This window comes from Orbicella franksi, chromosome 2 (assembly GCF_964199315.1).
Source record: "Orbicella franksi chromosome 2, jaOrbFran1.1, whole genome shotgun sequence".
NCBI lineage: Eukaryota > Metazoa > Cnidaria > Anthozoa > Scleractinia > Merulinidae > Orbicella > Orbicella franksi.
This window is the reverse complement of record NC_138146.1, coordinates 6,830,247-6,852,011: the sequence shown is the minus strand read 5'-3', so window position 1 is coordinate 6,852,011 and position 21,765 is coordinate 6,830,247. Positions and strand designations below refer to the sequence as shown.

Sequence of the window (21,765 nt, the reverse complement as noted above, 5' to 3'; positions counted from 1 at the left end):
CTTTACCGCTCCACTGCAAGGTTTCCGTTTACTTCATTACTCTGAAACTCGAATATTAGCTATTGGTTACCAAACTTACTATGCCTGTTACTTTTAACTCCTTTTAGTTTTCCTTTCCCTGTTTTGAATGTAGCTTAACTACACTGGAATATAAATGCATGTAAGAAAAGGGCAATTTTTTTTTCTTGTAAGACCGCCCACGTCTAGCTACTATTTATCTTCGAATCTGCCGGAACATGATACTTTGGAATTATACTATACTTCTTGAATCATATGAGATCAGTTTCTGCGTGGTCTTAACAAACTGGTGCAAGCTGTTATTATGGATTCCTCATCAGTAGGCCCAAACCATACCAAAAGCACCATTTTAATACGTTTTGGCCTACTGTCGACATCAAAATAACCAAAAACGCTCATCGTCTTCATTGAAAACGCATACATTTGATAACGCTCTCAAGAGTGAAGACATTTGAAAACCGAACTGCATTGTTGGGCAGCAAACGGAGGCTCTCGGAAACGCAGACGTCATTGAGGTCAAATGCGCATGTGTTGTTTTTCAAATGCTAATAATATACATGAAAAAAATTACTCGATTCGGATTGGCTGAGAGCAGTGCAGTTCAAGTGTAACATCAACGGCGAGTGCAATTTCAGCTTTTTGAAAAACTCCCAGTGTAAATTAATTCCAAATTGAACTCGAAACCGTATGATTACCTACACAAATCAACAGTTTCCAACGTTGTAGTGTGAATAGGCCGTGAAAACTCGTTTTCGGCCAAAACGCAATGTTTCGAAAAGGCATTATATTCGTGTGGACGGGTGGAGGGAGGGGGGGGGGGGGTTAAATGTGGCAAACTGTTCCATAATAGTGTCAAAGAAGCTGTAATCCTCAGACAACTTTGACGAAGTTAAGATGGAGTTTAACTAACATACATAGGAGGAAAGACGCATAAAAAGGTAGGATCCTTTCATGGCGTCTTTTGTGACGTTGTTGCTTTTTTTTTCCACCAGCAGAAAGTTAAAACGATCAAGGTTAGACTGTTTAATTCCGAACTGATTTGAAACTCACGTCATAAACTTCAAACTAAGTACAACAACTGTGATTCTGAGTAGATATTTCTATAACAAATTTTCCTCCTATTAGGAAACTCTTGAAAACCGGAAAATAAAACATTGTGCTCGTCGAGTTTCACTTTTACTAAAACGTATTTTTTTTTTTTTTAGATTAAAGCCATTTTAAACGATTTTGATGTCTGTATTCAAAGAATGCTCGTTTATACGTACATATAATTTGTAATGGTAATAGGACTGAGTGGAGTCCAATTCGGTCGGTTGTCGCACGACTGCGCAGCGGGAGTCCGATTTAAGATGAAAGTCCGCAGATGGGAGTCCGATTTGTTTATCACGAGTATGATTACAGACCGAATTGGATGACACGAAGTCTTATTACCAATAAATCATAAAAATTACAATTTCCGAGAAAAGAAGGATAGCCAAGTTATGAAAGGAAGAAAAAAAAATGCATTGAAATACCTACAAAGGAGATGTAAACAGTCTAAGGCCACCGCGCCTCCTACGGGGAATTAGACGCCAAAAACACAAAAACAAGCGCGAGCGCGCACTCACGCACGTAACTATAATTTTGAATGTGACTGGTTGATTCAAACTACAACTTTGAATGTGATTGGCTTATTGAACTGTCCGTTAACAAACTGTCCAGTAACAAACTGTCCAATAACAAACTGTCCGATAAAAACTTGGCAAGTGAATTGGTGGAAACTAGGAGTTTTTTAAACCAATCACATTCGATAAAATTGAAATTTTTATGATTAAACGTTTTATTATCCACCTGCAGTGAATACCGTCCAAATATCAGTGCAAATAAGTTTAAATCAACTGTCGAACTTCGGTCGCATATTCGACTGCACCAGTCGAATATTCGACTGAACTCGCATTTAACTGAAATATGTCGCATTTAACTGATTTAAACGTCGCATTTTACATGCACTTAATTAAACTCGTGACATTTGTGGCCATTTATCCCAAACGATTTGTTTCTATTCTAATGATTCATAATGATATGCAAAGTGGAATTACTCTTACAAAACCCCCTATTCATGGTTAAACAATTGGATTATGTAAGATTGCGTGCCTGCGATGCAATAAATACTGGAAACGCGCCAAGCAACTTCGCATTCTAGCTCAGTTTTCAGCGGGTGAACTGGCGGACGGCCCACCCGCCCACCCGGATTCGCGTGGGTCGTAATTTTGGCACCTCCCCTAAGCCAAGCACGAGCTTGGCTTAGTCCGCTGAAAAATATTTTTCCCACTCCTTAATATTCACTGAGCATGAGAATGAGTGTTGTTGAACAGAATACTATTGTCGTCTACCTATCTCTTCAGCAAACTAGTGCGACGCCTTGCGGAGCTCTCGATGAATAATGTTTGCAAATGACTCAAGATAAAAGACGGATTTTTCTTACCTTGAAGACCCTCTGACTTGAAATATTATTAACATTTATTATTCTTTGCTCGATGTTTGATATTTTCTTGCTTTTATTACTACTCCTGGTGCAGCTCTTCTTTGCTGTGTAAGCTCGCAATAGAGGGTAAGTCTGGTCGCTTGTGCAGAAACATAACCGACAAAAAATACAGTGCAAGACTTCAATCGTCTCACAATTTTGCAGCGCTTTTGCGAGACAAGTGTGCTTCGGCGAAACATCGACAGGTTTTTTTTTTTTTTTTGTCTTTTTTCTCGGCTAATACACGGGTCAACTTTCGGAAAGGATGTGTGTAAAAGACAACAGAACTGTTTGCATCTTGTTGCCATTCAGAAGTATAAGACTTACATGTATAAGACAAGTATAAGACGTACATGTTATAAGCGATGAACTTTAACAATTGGTATCGAAGGTTGGGTCGACGATGCCATGTTTTTGACGCTTTAGACTCCTCTGAACAATGTCGAAAAAATGTCAGAACCTTGACGTTCTTGCAATCTAAATTGGCCCCAAACTACCTAAGTGATTAAAAGATATAAATCTTAAATGTCTAGGAGAATGAAACAACATTTTCTTTGACACAAGAGTGACTAATACTCACGTTTTCTTCACAACGCCAAAAATTCAAATACTCACGTTCTCGACGCGACGTGACTCCAGTATGGAGATGGTTTAGGCATGCCCGGTCATTGTGTATCCAGCTTGAAAATTTACTTCCGGTGGCTTCCCTATTGTTCTTGGTTCAATACGCACCTTTTGGAATCAAGTCCAAGTGTTCACGGTTTTCTGAGTAATGAAAAAAACCGCTTGTATAAAATTCAAATCCATTGTCCAAATTACCGAGTCCTCAATCTCCGATTTTTTATGGCTAGGCGAACACTTCCGGTCTGAGATCATTTACGGTACAATATGGAGATCATTTTCGGTCCTGAGATTATTTGCGGTTCGGGGATCATTTGCGGGCCGGGATCATTTGCGGGACTGTACAGATCGCTTTTTTCTTGTTTTTCTTTCTTTCTTTCTTTCTTTCTTTCTTTCTTTCTTTCTTTCTTTCTTTCTTTTTTTCTTTCTTTTTTTTTCACGTATTTGTTTTTCTAGTTTAATCCTTTATCTAATTTGTATATTTTCTCATAATTACTATAGTTTTTTTTTTTTTTTTCTATTGTTACGCGATGCTCCGAAATGTTCCATGTTCCTGGTTTTATTGACGGCCGCTAAAATCTCGCATTTAATTTTGAAAGGAATACATCCACTTTGAGTAAATTCATGGGGTATGTAGATTTTCGTGAAATTTCGAGACATTTCAGGGATAATGAGAAACAAAAATTTGTCGGGAAATTTTGATAATTAACATACGCTGACGCCGTGGAATAATGATAATGACAATGACAACGACAGTGACAATGACAGTGATAGTGACAGTGACAGGGACAGCGACAACGATAATGATAATGATGATGATGATGAAGATGAAGATGATGATGACGAAGAGATGATAATGATGGTGATGATGATGATGATGATGAAGATAATCATGAAGATGAAGGTGATGATGATGATGATGATGATGATGATGGTGGTGGTGGTGATAATGATGATGATGATGATGGTGGTGGTGGTGATAATGATGATGATAATGATAATAACAATCAGATGATGTCATCAGAGCCAAAGGGACACAGAGGACATCAGCAATAGTTCACAGGCCACGGAAGCGAAAGGGAAATCCTACAAGAAATGGACCAAAGAAAGGATCTCGGTCGAAAACTATGAGTTGATTGAAAGCAAAGAATAAGTAACCTGACATGCTGTAAATAAACAGTGCTGGGGCGCCAGGGCTTAATAATTTTTGTCGAGTCAGACAAATAACGGACGATTTTGTCATCAGTGCGGATCAGCTTTTGATCTGTCCTTGCTAATGGCTTCCACGTGTCTCTCGAAGGCTGAGCTCTAGACAATGTTGGTCTGTATTTTGTTGAAAACAATGGTACGTGCTTGTCATAAAGTAGCACGGATTAACGAAGTTTGGATGCTAAATTTAGGTCTGAGAAAGGTCAAACAAGAGACCAGAGCACTGTAAATAAGTTTATTTCACTGAACACCGTAGCGTGAAAAACACAAACATCGCACACCAAACAGTACGAGATCACGACAACACCGCAACACCGCAACTTGAGATTTTATGCAACGCATCAAAACAGCGCAGACGCGCCAGGGCAAATAATTTTTGTCTAGTCAGATAAATAACAGACTATTCTGTCATCAGTGCGGATCAACCCTTGATCTGTCCTCGCTCATGGTTTCCGTGGTCGTCTGTATAACTCTACTTTTAACGCAATCATGCGATCAAATAAACAAAAGCTATATACAATATCTTAAGTAACCTTTATTTTTTGCCGGAAATAGTAAAGCCACATCGAGAGAGGGGGAGGGGGCAACCGAAGGCGCACCCCGAAACGATGCGGCCCGCGGGGTGGGTGCGTGGGTAAATAGCTAAGTTAGAACGCTGTCTGAATAGAACTGATCAGCTATCATATGATCAAGCATTAATGTCCATGAGCGAGTTCATGAATAACCTACTTCATAAATTATACCGCTATTGGCCAAATCCAATACCATACATAATCATACTTGTAACGCAATCACGCGATCAAATAAACAACAACTATATACAATGTCTTAAGTAACCTTTATTGTTTGCCGGAAATAGCAAAGCCACATCGAGAGGGGAGCCAACCGAAGGCGCATCCCGAAACGATGCGGCCCGCCCAAACCGCCATACAAAAAGGAATGTTCAAAAACAGGTGAAGGTGAAGAGAAAAGTATTTAAGAGGGGTGGCATGCAATGTTCGAAGCAATGCGCCTCGCCACTGAGAGACGTCTTTCTAGTGGCTGTGCAATATAGAGTAGAACTGCGTCAGACGACCAGTCTCCCTGGAGGGCGATGAGCTCGACAGGGGCGCCACACTTGAACGCATAAGAAGCACCACTGCGACGTGAGGAATGAGTGGAGTATTTGGAGGGTCTAGACCAGCGAAAGCGAGAACACAGCGTAATTTCGTACAAAGCACGTCGTAGGTTATGGGTTTGATGTCGCCGTCAAAAGACTTGATGAAGGCTGTCGAGGAGAATGGAGCCGGGTGGCAACGCAGATGGTGTTCATAAGCTTGTACTGGGCATAAAGGGTGGCCTGGAGGCAGGCGAACCACTGGTATCAACAAACGACGCTGCTTGAGTTGTATGGTTTTAGACCTTCTCACATAAATTACCAGACCCTATGGGCGGATAAAGAAGTCGGAACGAGATAAGTTTTTGGAAGAGTCGTAGTCCTGCGCAGACTTAGGGACGAGATTTGACTGGCGGAAAAATGTATAAAAGCCGATAAGAATGGCGGCCCAAATGCCGGAGTCTCCGTCAGCGGAGGGAAGAGGGCAAATGCGCCTGAGTATGTCTGGAGTGATTGGGAGTTTCTGTTCTCGGGCATCACTCAAAATACGGCGAAGCCCTCGCGTGATCAGTTTGATTGTGAACACTTCCCGAAATGTGACGCTGTGACCAAAATGCCGATGGAGAACATTTATGGCAGACAAAGAATTGATGATGGTGCAGTATTTGCAGGATGAACACAAATGAATTAAAAATCTCACGATAGTCTGAGGCTGGGCTGGAATGGGAACCAAACCATAGATGGAGCAGAAGCGTAGATAAACACGCCATTGCGACCGTCGCGAGCTTAAAGTAGAGTCGGCATAGGCAGCGGCGGAGACTACTTTGGCACGCTCATGAAGCTGCGACAGTACAATAAGTGACTTAACCTGTCGGCGGAAGTGTTATGTTGACCAGGCAAGTGACGCGAAAAGAGGTGAAAATTGTAGCGCGCGCTGAGCCAGAAGAGTTCGCGCAACCAAGACATAGCCAGCGGGTTTTTGCAATATCCTTTGTTGATAAATGTCATCGCCTGAGTGTTATCTGTCTCAACACAAACACGTTTGTTTGACCAGCGGGGACCCCAGCGACGAGCGGCGAGAAGGACTGGGAATAACTCTAAAAAGTTAATATTGGCACGAAGGGAATGGTGTGACCAGCTGTACACCAGTTGTGAGGATATAACGACGTATTGTAGTCTACAAGGAAACTGGGGGCCCAAACCCCCGAAAACCAATCATCGGAACAAACGGCCCCATAACGGAGAAAAGATGCGTCGGTCTGAAAAACGACAGGATGCCGAAAATCGAGCATCATACTTCGACCATTAAAGGTATAGAGGAACTGTTGCCACCATTTAATGTCCGCGCGAAACTGAAAATTAAGGCGACAACGATGTGACGAATGCCTAAGCCAAAATCGACGGAGCGCACGGAAGGCCAAAGCAAAGACGATTGTCAATAAAATATTCGTATTTAGATGAGTCCAGTACACCAAATATCCAGCGAAAACCTTGCAGCTGTCGGTGAGGAGGAAAGACAGGAACCCAGCGCTAACCAGATTCAATGTCAACTACAGCATAATAGCAGGCTCTGGATGAATGAGACACAGCGGTGTCGACAGAGTTCATGCGAAATGAGTCTAAAGTACGTTTAATGTAATCATTAAGGGAGTTTCCCCGTGGACGACTGCAGTCAGTAATAGGGCGGGATTTTCCGGAATCTTTTTTTAGGGACACGACCGATGGCATGAATACACTTGGGCTTCACTAAAACGCGAGAGATTCGCCCGAGACCAAGTTCCTTAGCAAGTAACTCGTCCAGTTCAGGTTTGAACTCATCGCAGGTAGCACTAGTATAATTCACTGCGTCATAGCCAGCAATGCCTGAAACATCTGGCTATTTAAGTAGCTTGAAACCATTTTGAAGACCATCGAGAATAAAATCTTTGTCGAAATCAAAAGAGAGTTCTCTTTACCAAGGGTGGAAATTCAGGGGACATTCCTCAGGCAGGGTGAAAATAGAAGCATCGAAGGAGGCCGTAAGCGGGGCACAATCAGAGCGAAACGTTCATTTCTTGTTGTTATTGGGACTAGCCCCAGTGGGAGCCCCAGTGCAGGCTTTGCCTTTGTGAGAGGACTGTGAACAATGAATGCAAACATGCTTATACCTGCACGACTGAGGGTTGGGGCAACCACCAGGACTAAAGTTCCAGCGAAAGCAAAATTCTTCGGTACCAGATGAACGCAGTTCTGTAGTGCGAGTCGTGCTAATAGGAGGCTTAAGTGCGACAGCAGCGTCGAAGTGTTGCGCACTCAAATCCTCCACATTTGAGCCCCAGGAAAACTTCTCGCGCAGTTTAGTGGCACAATAATCTTGGTCAAAGGCAAGAATAGCCCGAGTCTGAAAATGGGTGCCTTTCACAGAAAGGAATTTCAGATACCCCAGATATTGCTGAGCCTCACTGGGACTTGGCGAAAGCAACGCTTCTAAGATCTTAACGTTAGCCAACATAAACTGGGGGAATGTGAGTTGTAAAGGCTTCAACTGCTTCTCGTCCGAGCCATATATAAGTTCACAAGGAAGCAACTGCTTACCTAGGCCTGCGGCTGCAGCTTCCTCATGACGTCATGTGAATCTCCCCCAAGGCTAAAACATTAACAAATAATGAAAGAAAATAACTAAAAATAAACATGGTTTGTTCGGGGCGAATGATCAGCTTTCTTCCTTTTTAGTGGGTAGTGTTTTGTTGTGAAAACTGTAATGCCAATTATAGCTCGCTTACGCAAGAAAATTTACAACAGCAGTCGACGATACGAACAGATACGTCGTTTTCCGTTGTCTCCTTCTCATCTAGACGTCAAATCTGATTACCTTACTGGGGATACATGCATGGTACGTTATAGTTCCTCTAATATTTCGATTTACTTGAATTACTTACTGAATTGATTTATACTGGTACGCAATTTGCGATTGAGCTAATGTCGTGACAATGGAGGTTCAGATTCAACAAGTGCTGATGGTAAAGTTGAGTTTTTTGTTGTTTTTCTCTGCTATGCGGCAAATGTTCTTCTCTAGCTTATTTTGCTTTCATAAGCAAACATTAAGCTGAAAGTCAGGTTTTCAGAGTCGTTAAAATAGTTATTTCCTCATGCTCATTGTGTCGCAAAATTTCCCGGTAAAATATTCACGAAATAATTGCATATTGATAGCTTTAAGATCGACCTTTGCTTAAAAAAAAAAAAAGAGTCCCGCGTCAGGGCCTGTAGTTTAGTAAGGAAGAAAGGTATTAATATCTCATATTTTAATTCGTTTAGATCAATTACATAAACATACGTAATCATGTCTTGAAAAAAATATCTATTTTCGTAAATCGTACGCAAATCACGTGACGCATCTAGCTTTAATTATTTAATAGTGCCGTCTTAGGTAATTCATGTTAAGAAGTAAAAACTGAGACCATGAGCTGCAAGGGGAGGACCACAAAATGCCGAGGCCCTTTTTAATTTTGTTTCTGTGCTGTGTGTTAGGTTAATTACTTAATCCCGTACCACACATCAGGTAGGAGATTTTAAATATGGCTTCATCGGCTATTTTGTCATTCTCGATTGCATGCCCTTTGGGCGCGTGTGCTGCTGGGTTAGACGGGATTGATACTGAATATACACGGTATGCGAATTATTCAAGAATTTCACAAAAACACCAACCAGAAATCAAGACAGTTCGTTAGATTTCAAACTGCAGCAGCTCGGCTACAGTACTGCGACAAAAGAAAGAAACAAAGCAGGAAGAAAAATCGGTGCGAGAATTTCTCTTTGAAACATTGGAGGCGAGCGCATTATAGATTATTAGGAATCGCTCATTTCAGTCCAAAAAGCAATAACGTTTTTGAGTGTCCCATGTAGCAGACAAAATGGAAACACTCTTTATGAACTCACGCGTATGCATTGGCACAACAGACGAAATAAATCGGGGGACAGCTGTAAATCATAATTAGAGGTAATCGTGCCTTGCCCTCAATACATTGTATACCAAAAATTATTATTTGAAGCTGTGTGTACTTAGGATCGTGCCCTACAATCTTAAGTCTTAATTAAATCATGGCGGGCCAATCGATCACTATTACGCAGGTATTATTGTTTGATAAAAATAAAAACAAGCTGTTGCTGTGTAGCACTTTGACTGAATTGACTTACTTTAGTAGAAATTAAAAAAAAAGTGCTGAATGGCATTTTTTGAGACATTTCGGGGAAACCCCTTCATCAGTCACAAATAAAGGGTTAAATGAACCAATAAAAATATTTGTATCATAAACACGACGTCATGTGAATCTACCCCATGCTAACAATGACATCAACGTCTGATTAACTTGCTACTGACCTTAACGAACAATGCAGGAAAATGACTTAAAAACAAAAACGGCTCGTTCCGGACGTCTCATCTCTTATTTCACTGGGGATACATGCATGGTACGTTATAGTTCCTTTAATAATTCGATTTACTTGAATTACTTACTGAATTGATTTGTACTGGTATGCAATTTGCGATTGAGCCAATTGTCGCGACGTTGGAGGTTCACATTCAACAAGTACTGATAGTAAAGTTGAGTTTTCTGTTGTTTTTCTCTGCTATGCGGCAAATGTTCTTCTCTCGCTTATTTTGTTTTTATAAGCAAGTGGTTAGCTGAAAGTGAGGTTGTCAGAGTCGTTAAAATAGTTATTTCCTCGTGCTCATTGTGTCGTAAAATTTCCCTGTAAAATATTCACGAAATACTTGCATATTGATAGCTTTAAGATCGACCTTTGCTAAAAAAAGAGTAACGCGTCAAGGCCTGTAGTTTACTAAGGAAGAATAGTATTAATATCTCATATTTTAATTCGTTTAGATTGATTAGGTAAGTATACGTAATCATGTCTTGAAAAAAAATATCTATTTGTGTAAATCGTTCGCATATCACGTGACGCAGCTAGCTTTAATTATTTAATAGTGCCGTCTTAGGTAATGCATGTTAAGTTGTGAAAACTGAAAGCATGCGCTGCAGGGGGAGGACCACAAAATGCCCAGGCCCTTTTTAATTTTGTTCCTGTGCCGTGTGTTACGTTAATTAGTTAATCCCATTCCACATATCAGGTAAGAGATTTTAGATAAGGCTTCATCGGTTATTTTGTCATTCTTGATCGCTAGCCTTTGGGCGCATGTTCTGCTGGGTTAGACGGGATTGATGCTGAATATACACAGTATGAGAATTATTCGAGAATTTCGGGGAAAAAAAAAAAAAAAAAAAAAACAGAAGTCAAGACAGTTCGTTAGATTTTAAACTGCAGCCGCTCGGCGTACAGCACTGCGACGAAAGAAAAAAAAAAAAAAAAAAAAAAAACACAGGAAGAAAAATCGGTGGGAAACTTTATCTTTGAAACATTGGAGGCAAGCGCATTATAGATTATTAGGAATCACTCATTTCAGTTCAAAAAGCAATAACGTTTCTGAGTGTCTCATGTATGAGACTTTATGAACTCACACGTATGTATTGGCACAACAGAAGAAATAAATCGGGAGAAGGCAGTAAATCATAATAAGAGGTCATCGTGCCTTGCTTTCAGTACACTGTATACCAAAAATTATTCCTTGAAGCTGTGTACTTAGAATCGTGCCCTACAATCTTAAGTCTTAATTAATCATGGCGCGCCAATCGACCACTATTACGTAGGTATTATTGTTTGATATAAAATAAAAACAAGCTGTTGCTGTGTAGCGCTTTGACTGAATTGAGTTACTTTAGTATAAATTTAAAAAAAAAAGTGCTGAATGGTATTTTTTTAATTTTTTTTTTGAGACGTTTCGGGGAAAACCCTTCATCAGTCACAAATAAAGGGTTAAATGAACCAATAAAAATACTTGTATTATAAAGACGACGTCATGTGAGTCTACCCCATGCTAAAAATGACATCAACGTCTGATTAACTTGCTACTGACCTTAACGAACAATACAGGAAAACGACTTAAAAACAAAAACGCTCGTTCCGGGCGGATAATCAGCTTTCATCCTTAACGACGCATTGTAAGCTAATTATAGCTCGCTAACGTGAGAACATTTACAACAGCAATCAGTCGAAGTTACGAACAAATATGCCGCTTTCCGATGACTCCTTCTCATTTAGACGTCAAATCTGATTACCTCACTCGGAATATATGTATTGGACGGAGTTGATGCTGAATATTCACGGTATATAAGAATTATACGAGAATTAAAGAAGAAAAAACAACCAGAAATCAAGTTTAGTTCGTGAGATTTTTAACTGCAGCAGCTCGTCGTAGAGTACTGCGACAAAAGGAATACACAAAACAGGAAGAAAAATCGGTGCGAAACTTTATCTTTGAAGCATTGGAGGCAAGCGTATTATAGGTTATTGGGAATCACTCATTTAATTTCGTAGAGCAATACCTTTTTTGGGTGTCCCATGTAGTAGACAAAATGGAAACACTCTTTATGAACCCACGCCTATGTATTGGTACAACAGAAAGAATAGATCGGGAGAAGGCAGAAAATCATAATTAAAGGTAATCGTGCCTTGCCCTCAATACATTGTACACCAGAAATTATTTATTGAAGCTGTTTACTTATGGACAATAGACGACTATTATGGAGGTATTATTGTTTGATAAAAATGTGTGTATTATAATCATGACGTCATGTGAGTCTCCCCCCAGGCTAAAACGTCAACAAATAATAAGAGAAAATAACTAAAAATAAACACGCTTTGTTTCGGGCGAATAATTAGCTTTCTTCCTTTTTAGTGGGTAGTGTTTTGTTGTGAAAACTGTAACGCCAATTATAGCTCGCTTGCCCAAGAAAATTTACAACAGCAGTCAACGGTACGAACAGATACGTCGCTTTCCGTTGACTCCTTCTCATCTAGACGTGAAATCTGATTAGCTTACTGGGGATACATGGTTCGTTATAGTTCCTCTAATAATTCGATTTACTTGAATTACTGACTGAATTGATTTATACTGGTATGCAATTTGCGATTGAGCTAAATGTCGCGACATTGGAGGTTCAGATTCAACAAGTACTGATGGTAAAGTTGAGTTTGTTGTTGTTTTTCTGTGCTATGCGGCAAATGTTCTTCTCTAGCTTATTTGTTTTCGTAGACAAAGTCAGGTTTTCGGAGTCGTTAAAATCGTTATTTCTTCGTGCTCATTGTGTCGGAAAATTTCCCTGTAAAATATTCAAGAAGTTCTTGCATTGAGAGTTTTAAAATCGACCTTTGTAAAAGAAAGAGTATCGCGTCAAAGCCTGTAGTTTACTAAGGAAGAATAGTAATAATACCTCATATTTTAATTCGTTTAGGTTGATTACGTAAGGATACGTAATCATGTCTTGAAAAAATCATCTAGGGCTGAACTACTACCCAATCACCTGCGGATACTTTATTTTATTCTCAAAATAGTACTTATTGACCCCTCAACATATAAACAATAGCCTCCATTTTGCGCGAAAATATGCTAGGATATTTGTCCGCGGACATTATCTGTTCCAAGAAGCGAACAGTTTTCCGAGAGCGTAGCTCGAGGAAAACTGTGAGCTTCAAGGAACAGATAATGTCCAAGGACAAATATTCGAGCATATTTCCGCGCCAAATGGAAGCTATTGTGTTTATTATCCTTAAAATCTTCTTCGCAACACGTGCAGTTTTGAAAATTGGGGAATATTCTCGGATATTCCCCAGTTTTGGCTGGGGAATATTCGGTCACGTCACGTATTTAGACCAATCGCGCGCGAGTGATATTTGATGGATTATAATTGCGGATATTCTTTAATTCTCAGCCTATTGGCGGATAAATATTTATTAGCTATGTATGGGTAATTGACCAAGTGTGAAGTCAACATGGCTGGATGTTGGCCAAGTTTTTTTTTTTGTTTTTTTTTGTTGCGTATTTATGGACCGAGACGGAGTAGAGGTCCATAAACTCGCAAAAAAAGAACGAGGCCAACATCGAGCCATCTTGACCGAACAAGCTTGGTCAATAAAGAATTTATTATATGGCTTTCGGGGAAATTTTTCTTGCAAGAAACGGCGGGTAGTCCCGAGCGAGCAAGATAGCTCCATCTTGCCCGCTCGGTTAACCGGCAGTCAAAGCGCGGGATTTGATTCATCATGCCATATAATAACTTTTGAAATTTTTCAACAGTGCCTTCGGAATGGAATAAGGTCAACGGTCAACTTATTTTCCTGATCCTTTCTCGCGTTCTGGCTGCTTAAAATTCCTCGATATCGGGCAAGATGTGTACTGTGGTATTGCTAAGTTTATGAATTCGTTCATAATTGAGCAGTCGGATTCTCGAAAGGAAAATTCGCAGATACACGGGGCATCTGAATTCTGTAGAAGTTTAATGTGGCTCAAATCAGTAATATATCTGTGAGATGCCTGAACTCTAACGCGCACTTCAGCGCGAGGCATCACGCGATCACCCGCCAAGTTTAGTAAACTGTTTGCGATATCAGTTATTTTTGACTTCGAAAACATCCATCCGTCAGGCAATTTCAAAGAAAAAACAATCTTTAATTTTGAAACGCTGTGCCGGAACGTAGACGAAAATTGTGAGGTTGGTGTTGCGATCGATCGCGGCAGCTAATAGTCTAAAATACAGCGAGGAAAAACGAAATACATTTCAGGCTTTCTTTGTTCTTGTTACTTGGCCAGTCTCACTTTCGGGTATTTATGGTACTCTTCTTCTACCGATTATTCTGCTAAAGATAAGAGCGTAAAACAAAACACTACTCGCGTGTTATTGCGGGCTTTATTGATCAGCGGACCGCCCTCACGCATGCACAAAGGGTTATCTTGTAACGGTCAACCTTTTAAGAGCAGCTTCGCCTAAATATCAACTGGACTTGGAAATAGCCAAAAAAATCGAATTTCTTCAAACTCGCCCAGAATGAAGTCCTGCGGGCACTAGTTACAAAAATATTGTTTTAAGTTCGATACATCAAAAATTATTTTTTTCCGCAATTTTTTCGTTTCGATGCCCCAAATCCGCCAAAATCTATCGAAAATGAGCAGCATATTCAGAGGCTCGTAAACTCAAAAGTAAAAATCTTCATTACAAACTAATTGTACGTCGTATTTGTACTTCCTTTTTTGTCTATTTAGAGCTAAATAGATCGTGATTTGATTAGAACTTAAATATTTGACGAATTTTCTAAATTAACGACCCAAGACAGCTTTACAACAGGTCTACATTTAGCCTATTTTCAAATGCTAAAAAGGCGTTCTGGTGCACGGCTTTTCCCAAAACGACTAGTTTGGTCTGAAAGAGCATTGTTTCTTCTTCAAATTAGTGAAATAAAATTTTTGGGTAAATAAAATTGCGAGCGCTGAGATAGCGAACTAAATGCAGCACTTCTTCCTGAAAACGTGACCTTTGACCCAAGCGTAACGAAACCAATTACTGCAAGAAAACCCGGAAGAAAAGCAAACGCTTCGTTATTTTGAGACAATTTCTAGTGATATCTCTCCGAAACCATGATTGCAAGAAACTATTTCCAGATATGAAATCTTACAGGGTCAAAGAAGGAGCCAAAGGGCGCATTTTGACACAATAACTTTGGTTGCTGAGAATTGAAGTCAATGACCGTTAACGAATTCCAGTGAAATTTGCAAACTTGAAGTATGTTAGGCGATACGTACCTGAATATTTATATTTATAGAAGAGTCGTCTTCTAGGATTAACCTTCAAAAGAAGCTCGATCCAGATTTGGAAACCTCTAAAAGAAGAAATGTTTAATATTCCGTGACCTGCCCGGTGCTATAAATTCCATGCACATGCCAACCGCATGTTTGTCGTAAAACCAACTGAACTCCACTGATAGTTTCCATGGGCAACCCCAAAATAAACAATCCCCAAAAATGTAAAGTGAAATTGGCTGTCTTCATGAACAGTTAGAAGCTAGAGTCAAGTTCCATTACCTTTAAAAAGTGCTTGATTTTATTTGTTTGCGTCGACTTTGTTCACTCCTCTCACGTTCGAATGCCGCGAATCGGTCACGCCAAAACAGTGCAGACCGTGCAGACTGCAGACACTTGTTTGGGCTTTTCATTGTGACTCCTTTTTTGGGTCTAGTTACAAAATAGTGTTCAATATATCTGAAAGTTTGTTATTTCTCCACAGGCTGCACAAGCGCAATATTTGACTTTTGATTCAATAGACAAGCGCGTACAAGACTTTGTATGGGAAACTTACTCAGTCTGCACGGTCTGCAGTGTTTTGGCGTGACCGATACTACGTAGTATTCGAACGTGACAGTAACTACTGAGTGAACAAAGTAGAATCAAGCACTTTTGAAAGGTAATGGAACTTGACTCTACCTTCTAACTGTTCATGAAGACAGCCAATTTCACTTTACATTTTTGGGGATTGTTTATTTTGGGGTTGCCCATGGAAACTGTCAGAGGAGTTAAGTGAGTTTTACGACAAACATGCAGTCGGCATGTGCATGGAATTTAAGCTAATTTATAACAGCGGGCAGGCCACGGAACATTAAACATTTCTTCTTTTAGAGGTTTCCAAATCTGGATCCAGCTTCTTTTGAAGGTTAATCCAAGAAGACGACTCTTCTATTAACATAAATATTCAGGTAAGTATCGGCTAACATAAGTCAAGTTTGCAAATTTCACTGGAATTGACTGCAATTCAATTCTCAGCAACCAAAGTTATTGTGTCAAAATGCGCTCTTTAGCTTCCTCTTTGGCCCTGCAAGATTTCATATCTGGAAATAGTTTCTTGCAATCATGGTTTCGGAGAGATATCACTAGAAATTGTCTCAAAATAACGAAGCGTTTGCTTTTCTTCCGGGTTTTCTTGCAGTAATTGGTTTCGTTACGCTTGGGTCAAAGGTCACATTTTCAGGAAGAAGTGCTGCATTTAGTTCGCTATCTCAGCGCCCGCGATTTTATTTACCCAAAAATTTTATTTCACTAATTTGAAGAAGAAACAATGCTCTTTCAGACCAAACTAGTCGTTTTGGGAAAAGCCGTGTACCAGAACGCCTTTTTAGCATTTGAATATAGGCTAAATGTAGACCTCTTGTAAAGCTGTCTAGGGTCGTTAACTTAAAAAATTCGTCAAATATTTGAGTTCTAATCAAATCACGATCTATTTAGCTCTAAATAGACAAAAAAAGGAGGTACAAATACGACGTGCAATCAGTTTGTAATGAAGATTTTTGCTTTTGAGTTTGCGAGCCTCTGAATATGCCGGTCATTTTCGATAGATTTTGGCGGATTTGGGGCATCGAAACGAAAAAATTGCGGAAAAAAATAATTTTTGATTTATCGAACTTAAAACGATATTTTTGTAACTAATGCCCGTAGGGCTTCATTCTGGGCGAGTTTGAAGAAATTCGATTTTTTTCGCTATTTCCAAGTCAAGTTGATATTTAGGCGAAGCTGCTCTTAAGTTGCCCGTGGAAAGAGTGCAAAAAAATAAATTCCTTATCCACAAAGCTAATAGCTCAAAAACTGATAGGGAAAAATATTCAACCGCAAAAGCGGAATGCATGTGCAAAATTGCCAACTGTCCACAGCAGTCCGTTTCATGTTCGTATAAGATTTGGAGAAAATGGCGACCGCGGAAGGTCACACGAAATGTGCAAACACAAAACACCCACCTAAACAAACGCCATAACTTAAGGTGCCCATAACGTCAAAATTTGTATTTCCTCATCTAATTCTTTATATCACCAAATGAACTTCTGCGAAAAAATGTTTCGACTTGGACAAAACGTAATTTTTTTTTATCATAACTTTTTGAAAACGTTCAAATTTGTCGTCATTTTTGGTCCGCCATTCGTACCAGCCTTTCCTCGGTTTGGAATGAGTTGTGACGTAGATTCAGGAACACGTGACTTCAAGCTTGACCCCTCTCGCTTGTTTTACCTCTGTAAATTTAGCTTCGTAATCCATTCAAAATGCCGGAAAGGTGCATTGCTGCTCTTTGTAACAACATCAATGATCTAGAAAACATCAGCCTTAATCGCATTTCGTTTTTAGGCGAAACAAGAGCCATTTAAAAATGGGAGGCGAAATTAAAGAGGTGGGTTAACTTCGTCCTTAAAAGAAGGAAAAACTGCGTGCCGGGAAAAACCTTGCGGATCTGTTCAGCGCATTTCACAGATGATGACTTCATCTATTCTTATCGTATTTTATTGTGTGCATCCGACACAATGTACCGTGTCCCATCCTAATTAAGCCTATTTAGCTTCTCTGGGCTTCCTTGCCTTATACATTGTTGAGTTGTCAATACATTTATAAATGGCAAAAACAAAACAAGAACTAGAACAATCCTACTGCACTGCACTGCACTGCACTTGACCGCCGTACACTGAATTGCTCTGAACCACACTCCACTGTACTGTACTGCCCTACACTAGCAACTGTACTGTACCATACTTAATTTCACTACACTACACTTCACTACAGTGCTCTACCCTTGACTATAATATATTACATTTTCTCTTTTAGGTCCTCAGACACAACACTGGGAGAGCAATGGCTAAACAGGCAGTTTTTATGTTCGGTCTCATCACTATTGCCGTTTTCGTTCACACTAAAGGTAATTCATTTCAAACATCCTTTATATAGATAGATAGATAGATGGATGGATGGATGGATGAATGGATAGATAGATAGATAATGCTAAATAATGGATGCGTTTCAATGCTGAAAATGAATCTCATTCCGAGCTGTTTGTCAAGGGGAAACATTTTTTTTTCTCGACAGTGCAGTAGAAAAAATTGTGCGTACAGTGGGCGTGATTGTGTTAGTAAAATCTACTTGAGTTTGTTTAAGGACTAAGATGTTTTTTCGCGCAGTTTACAGATGATTCTTGTTAAGCCAAAAGCAATGTGCATTTCTTTTCAAAACTCTTAGACGTTACAATTTTGGACACTTTGCGGAAACACAGCTAAAGAAAACTAGAATTAGACTGGAAATGGAATTTACCTGCATTGTTTTTTTGTTCTTTTGTTGTTGTTGTTGTTTTTTTTCATACAAGAAACCAAAAATTTCCTTTCGAGAGATAAAAAGAACGAGCAAAGCCTAATCCGAGTTCTAGTTCTATCATGTATACTGTCCTTGAGCACATGTGATAAAATTGTCCAAGAAAGCACGTACTTTAATTAAAGTGTTACACTGTACTATAAATATTTCGGACGCCCACTCGCGTACTGCATACTCACTCGCATACTGCATATTCGTGCCCGGAACACTGTTTCAGCAGATTATATTCTGAAGAAAATTACAGTGTCCGATACAGCTATCGTTTTGGCCGTGTTTTGATTTCGCACATTTAATCCCATTAATTTGCAAAACAATGTATTTTCCAATCACTTATTAAAGAAGGTAAAAAAAATTAATAATATTAATTAAATTAATGGTTTGCGCCTAGGCCGCAAATATAACGTTTTTCATTTACCATGCGAATAATCAAAAATCTTTTACGTGTTATTATTGAATTTTGTTATACTTTAAATGGTACGTTTTACTTTTTTCTTACTTTTAGCTCAAAACTCAACTTCTTTCGTTAACCATCTCCCCATAAGTAAATATTCAATATCTTATAAATACTACACGTAATCTCCTCTCTTGAATGAACTCGCTCCTAAATATCTCAGCCAAAAAAAAAATTATCAAGCGTTCTGATATTCATAACCGACACTCGGACTTCTGACGTGCCACATATACCTCTATATAAAACTACCACCGGCCAAAGCACCTTCACGTCTGGAGCGACTAATATCTGGAATAGCTTGGATAAAGTCGCTAACGAAATTAAATCGCTAAAGACATTCAAAGCTATCGTCAAAAAATGGCTTCATAATCTTAATTGACTTATTGTTTTATATCATGAGATTTTGGTAGCGTTGTTGTTGTTGTTGTTGTTTTTTTGCACTAGAGAACGTTTTTTTTCTTTCGATCATTATTACTGTAAATAGTTCCTGAAAAATGAATCTATTAAAGATTATCGTTTTATCGTTTACAATAGTAAGGAGTACCTTAGCACGTTCTTTTTAGATCATGATGTTTGGGACATTTTTTAATGTAAAAGTGCTTGCTTCATCTTGGGTGCTTGTGTAAGCTTAACAGTAATGCTCGGTCCATCGTGGGAGACACAAGGACAGATAGAGCAAAAGGGGTGCGAGCAAAAAAATTGAAAAGCAAATGAGACATTCCCAGTTTTATTATCCTCGTTTGGCCACATCTTTTGTGGCCATAAGATTCCAGCGTCTATCTTCTTATACGAACGTATAGTCGGTAAACTTTGTTGATCGCCTATTCGCCATTTTAGCCTGCCTCGCCCAGAGAGGTTTTCTCGAGAGGATGTTTAGTGAAAAGGGGCCCAACAAAACTGGAGAAATCCAGAAATTCAGCATGTTCGCAGCCAAAACAATTATTTCGAAACGAAACGGCGAATTCCTCCTGATTTGAATCCATCAGTGACTGAACAAAAACATCTCTTCTGCAACTAACTTTTCCAGCACTAATCTCCGCTACGCTTTCCAACGTTTCACCTTTGCAAATTCCGACCTACCTTTCCTAAACCTCTCTGAAGGTTAGTAAGTAAGTAAGTTACTTACTTACTTTTGAAATTGAGCTCAGCCCATTTTATGAATGTTACCAAGTTGTTTATTTTCAACAAAAACAAGTATATATTGATTGCATCTACTTAGCCAGAGGGGGAAGACCTCCAAAGAAACCACCAGGGTTATAGAGGAGGTCACCACAATTGTTTTTATGGTTTTAGTTGTTAGTTATGTGTAAAAAGTTACGTATAATTTTCCTCAAAGCTGGGAAGCTTTCTTTTTTTAAATGCATTCTTGACAATAGGCTTTAATCGTATTCTCGATATTGCACTGGACCTATTGTAGCTTGGAATGAAGGCCCATTCGGGGAGAATATAATTAAAAAGAGATTTATGTCACTAACATTTGAAAAGATTTCCCTCATTAACCTCAGTTGCAAGCTAGCTCTAGTCCTATACCGAGAATAAAAATATGGTATATTATAGAAAAAATTTGATATTCCAAGAAAGCGTCGCTGGGAAGGTTCAGGAGATGTGCATATGTAAGTTTTTATAACATTTATCACTACTAAGAAGAATAGATCAGGCTTTGGACGGATTATGGAGCTGGTCGGTTAAAAGAGGCTTCACAGGGGCTCTTTCGTTCGTTCTTTTCAGGAAACTTTCGTCTCGCCGGTTTGACTCTGCCTTCCGGCTCTTATGGAATGAACCTTGTCATGACTTTCGTGGCTGAAAATTTAGCGCACAAAATGAGAAGGCTATTTCTGAAACGTTTCCATTTGTATTTCAAGTTTGAACAGGCACTCTGCTATATAACCATAAAAAGATACACACTTTACCAAAAGTCTTTAATATTATCTGACATTGATTTTATCTCATATTGCTTGGCATCCTGACCGTCTGCTGATGATATAATAATTGAACCGGTTGGTATTTTAAAATTCCTAATTTCAGCTTGCCTTGATCACCAGTTCAACCGAAGAAAACCAGGTGATAAGTGGCTCAAAAACCCTACAACTAACTGTACCTGTATTGAGCACAGTTTTGTCCTGTGCCAGAACCTAAATGAGCCCGTGTGCATGGACATCAGCGGAAACTTGCGAAAGAATAGGGAGACATGGATGAACAGTTCCTGCGTGGCTTGTCAGTGCGTCAACGGCACTATAAACTGTACTAAATATGACGTCAACGTCACTTATGGATTGTATAATGTTGAGCTGTTACCCACCTGTGAACAATGTGCAGTTCCATTGAGAACACAAGAGCCCTACAGTACTTGCAAAGGTAGGTAAAGACTATAAATACATTTTGTTATGTCCTGTTTTCGGTCACTGTCGTCAAGGTTCAGTATGATCACATGGGTTCAAAACAGCCAAGTTCTATAGATCAAGTCTAACATGGCTCCGATGCTTCCAGGACAAAATTGCAGTTTTGTTTTTAATCATACTTTTGCCTCTCAATTCCCAAAAAAAGATTTGGATACAAAGAAAACTCCAAAAACATCTAAGTTTATCCTGTAAGCCTCGAAGCCATGTTAGATGGTGACATATCGAAGGTGGCCTATTACCTATAACGTACATTAATAGTGACAATTTTTCCACTTGGCTCATGGTCATAAGTCAGCCAGAGAACTTTAGCACACATGAGTTGTTAGAAGACGGGCAGGAAATTAAAACAGCATTACCATAAATTTAAAATTCAAGTAACAAGGTTGCATACGGTATGTAAGTATAGATATGAAATAATTTATATTGGAA

The 21,765-nt window shown here is 39.3% G+C and overlaps 2 protein-coding genes across 2 annotated transcripts in view; both read left to right on the top strand.

The window, feature by feature from the left end:
• The window catches only part of LOC145468106 (uncharacterized), a 36,252-nt gene extending 36,155 nt beyond the window's left edge, over positions 1-97 (top strand). The window contains exon 16 of the mRNA XM_081451793.1: positions 1-97. This exon is cut by the window's left edge and continues 171 nt beyond it. Within this exon, the coding sequence (XP_081307919.1) occupies positions 1-97 (97 nt within the window).
• A 5,533-nt stretch (positions 98-5,630) lies between these two features.
• LOC145468097 (uncharacterized) overlaps positions 5,631-21,765 on the top strand; it is a 24,173-nt gene continuing 8,038 nt past the window's right edge. The window contains exons 1-3 of the mRNA XM_081451781.1: positions 5,631-5,711; positions 17,950-18,040; positions 20,963-21,292. Coding sequence (XP_081307907.1) covers positions 5,631-5,711; positions 17,950-18,040; positions 20,963-21,292 — 502 coding nt within the window. The remainder of the gene's footprint in view (positions 5,712-17,949; positions 18,041-20,962; positions 21,293-21,765) is intronic.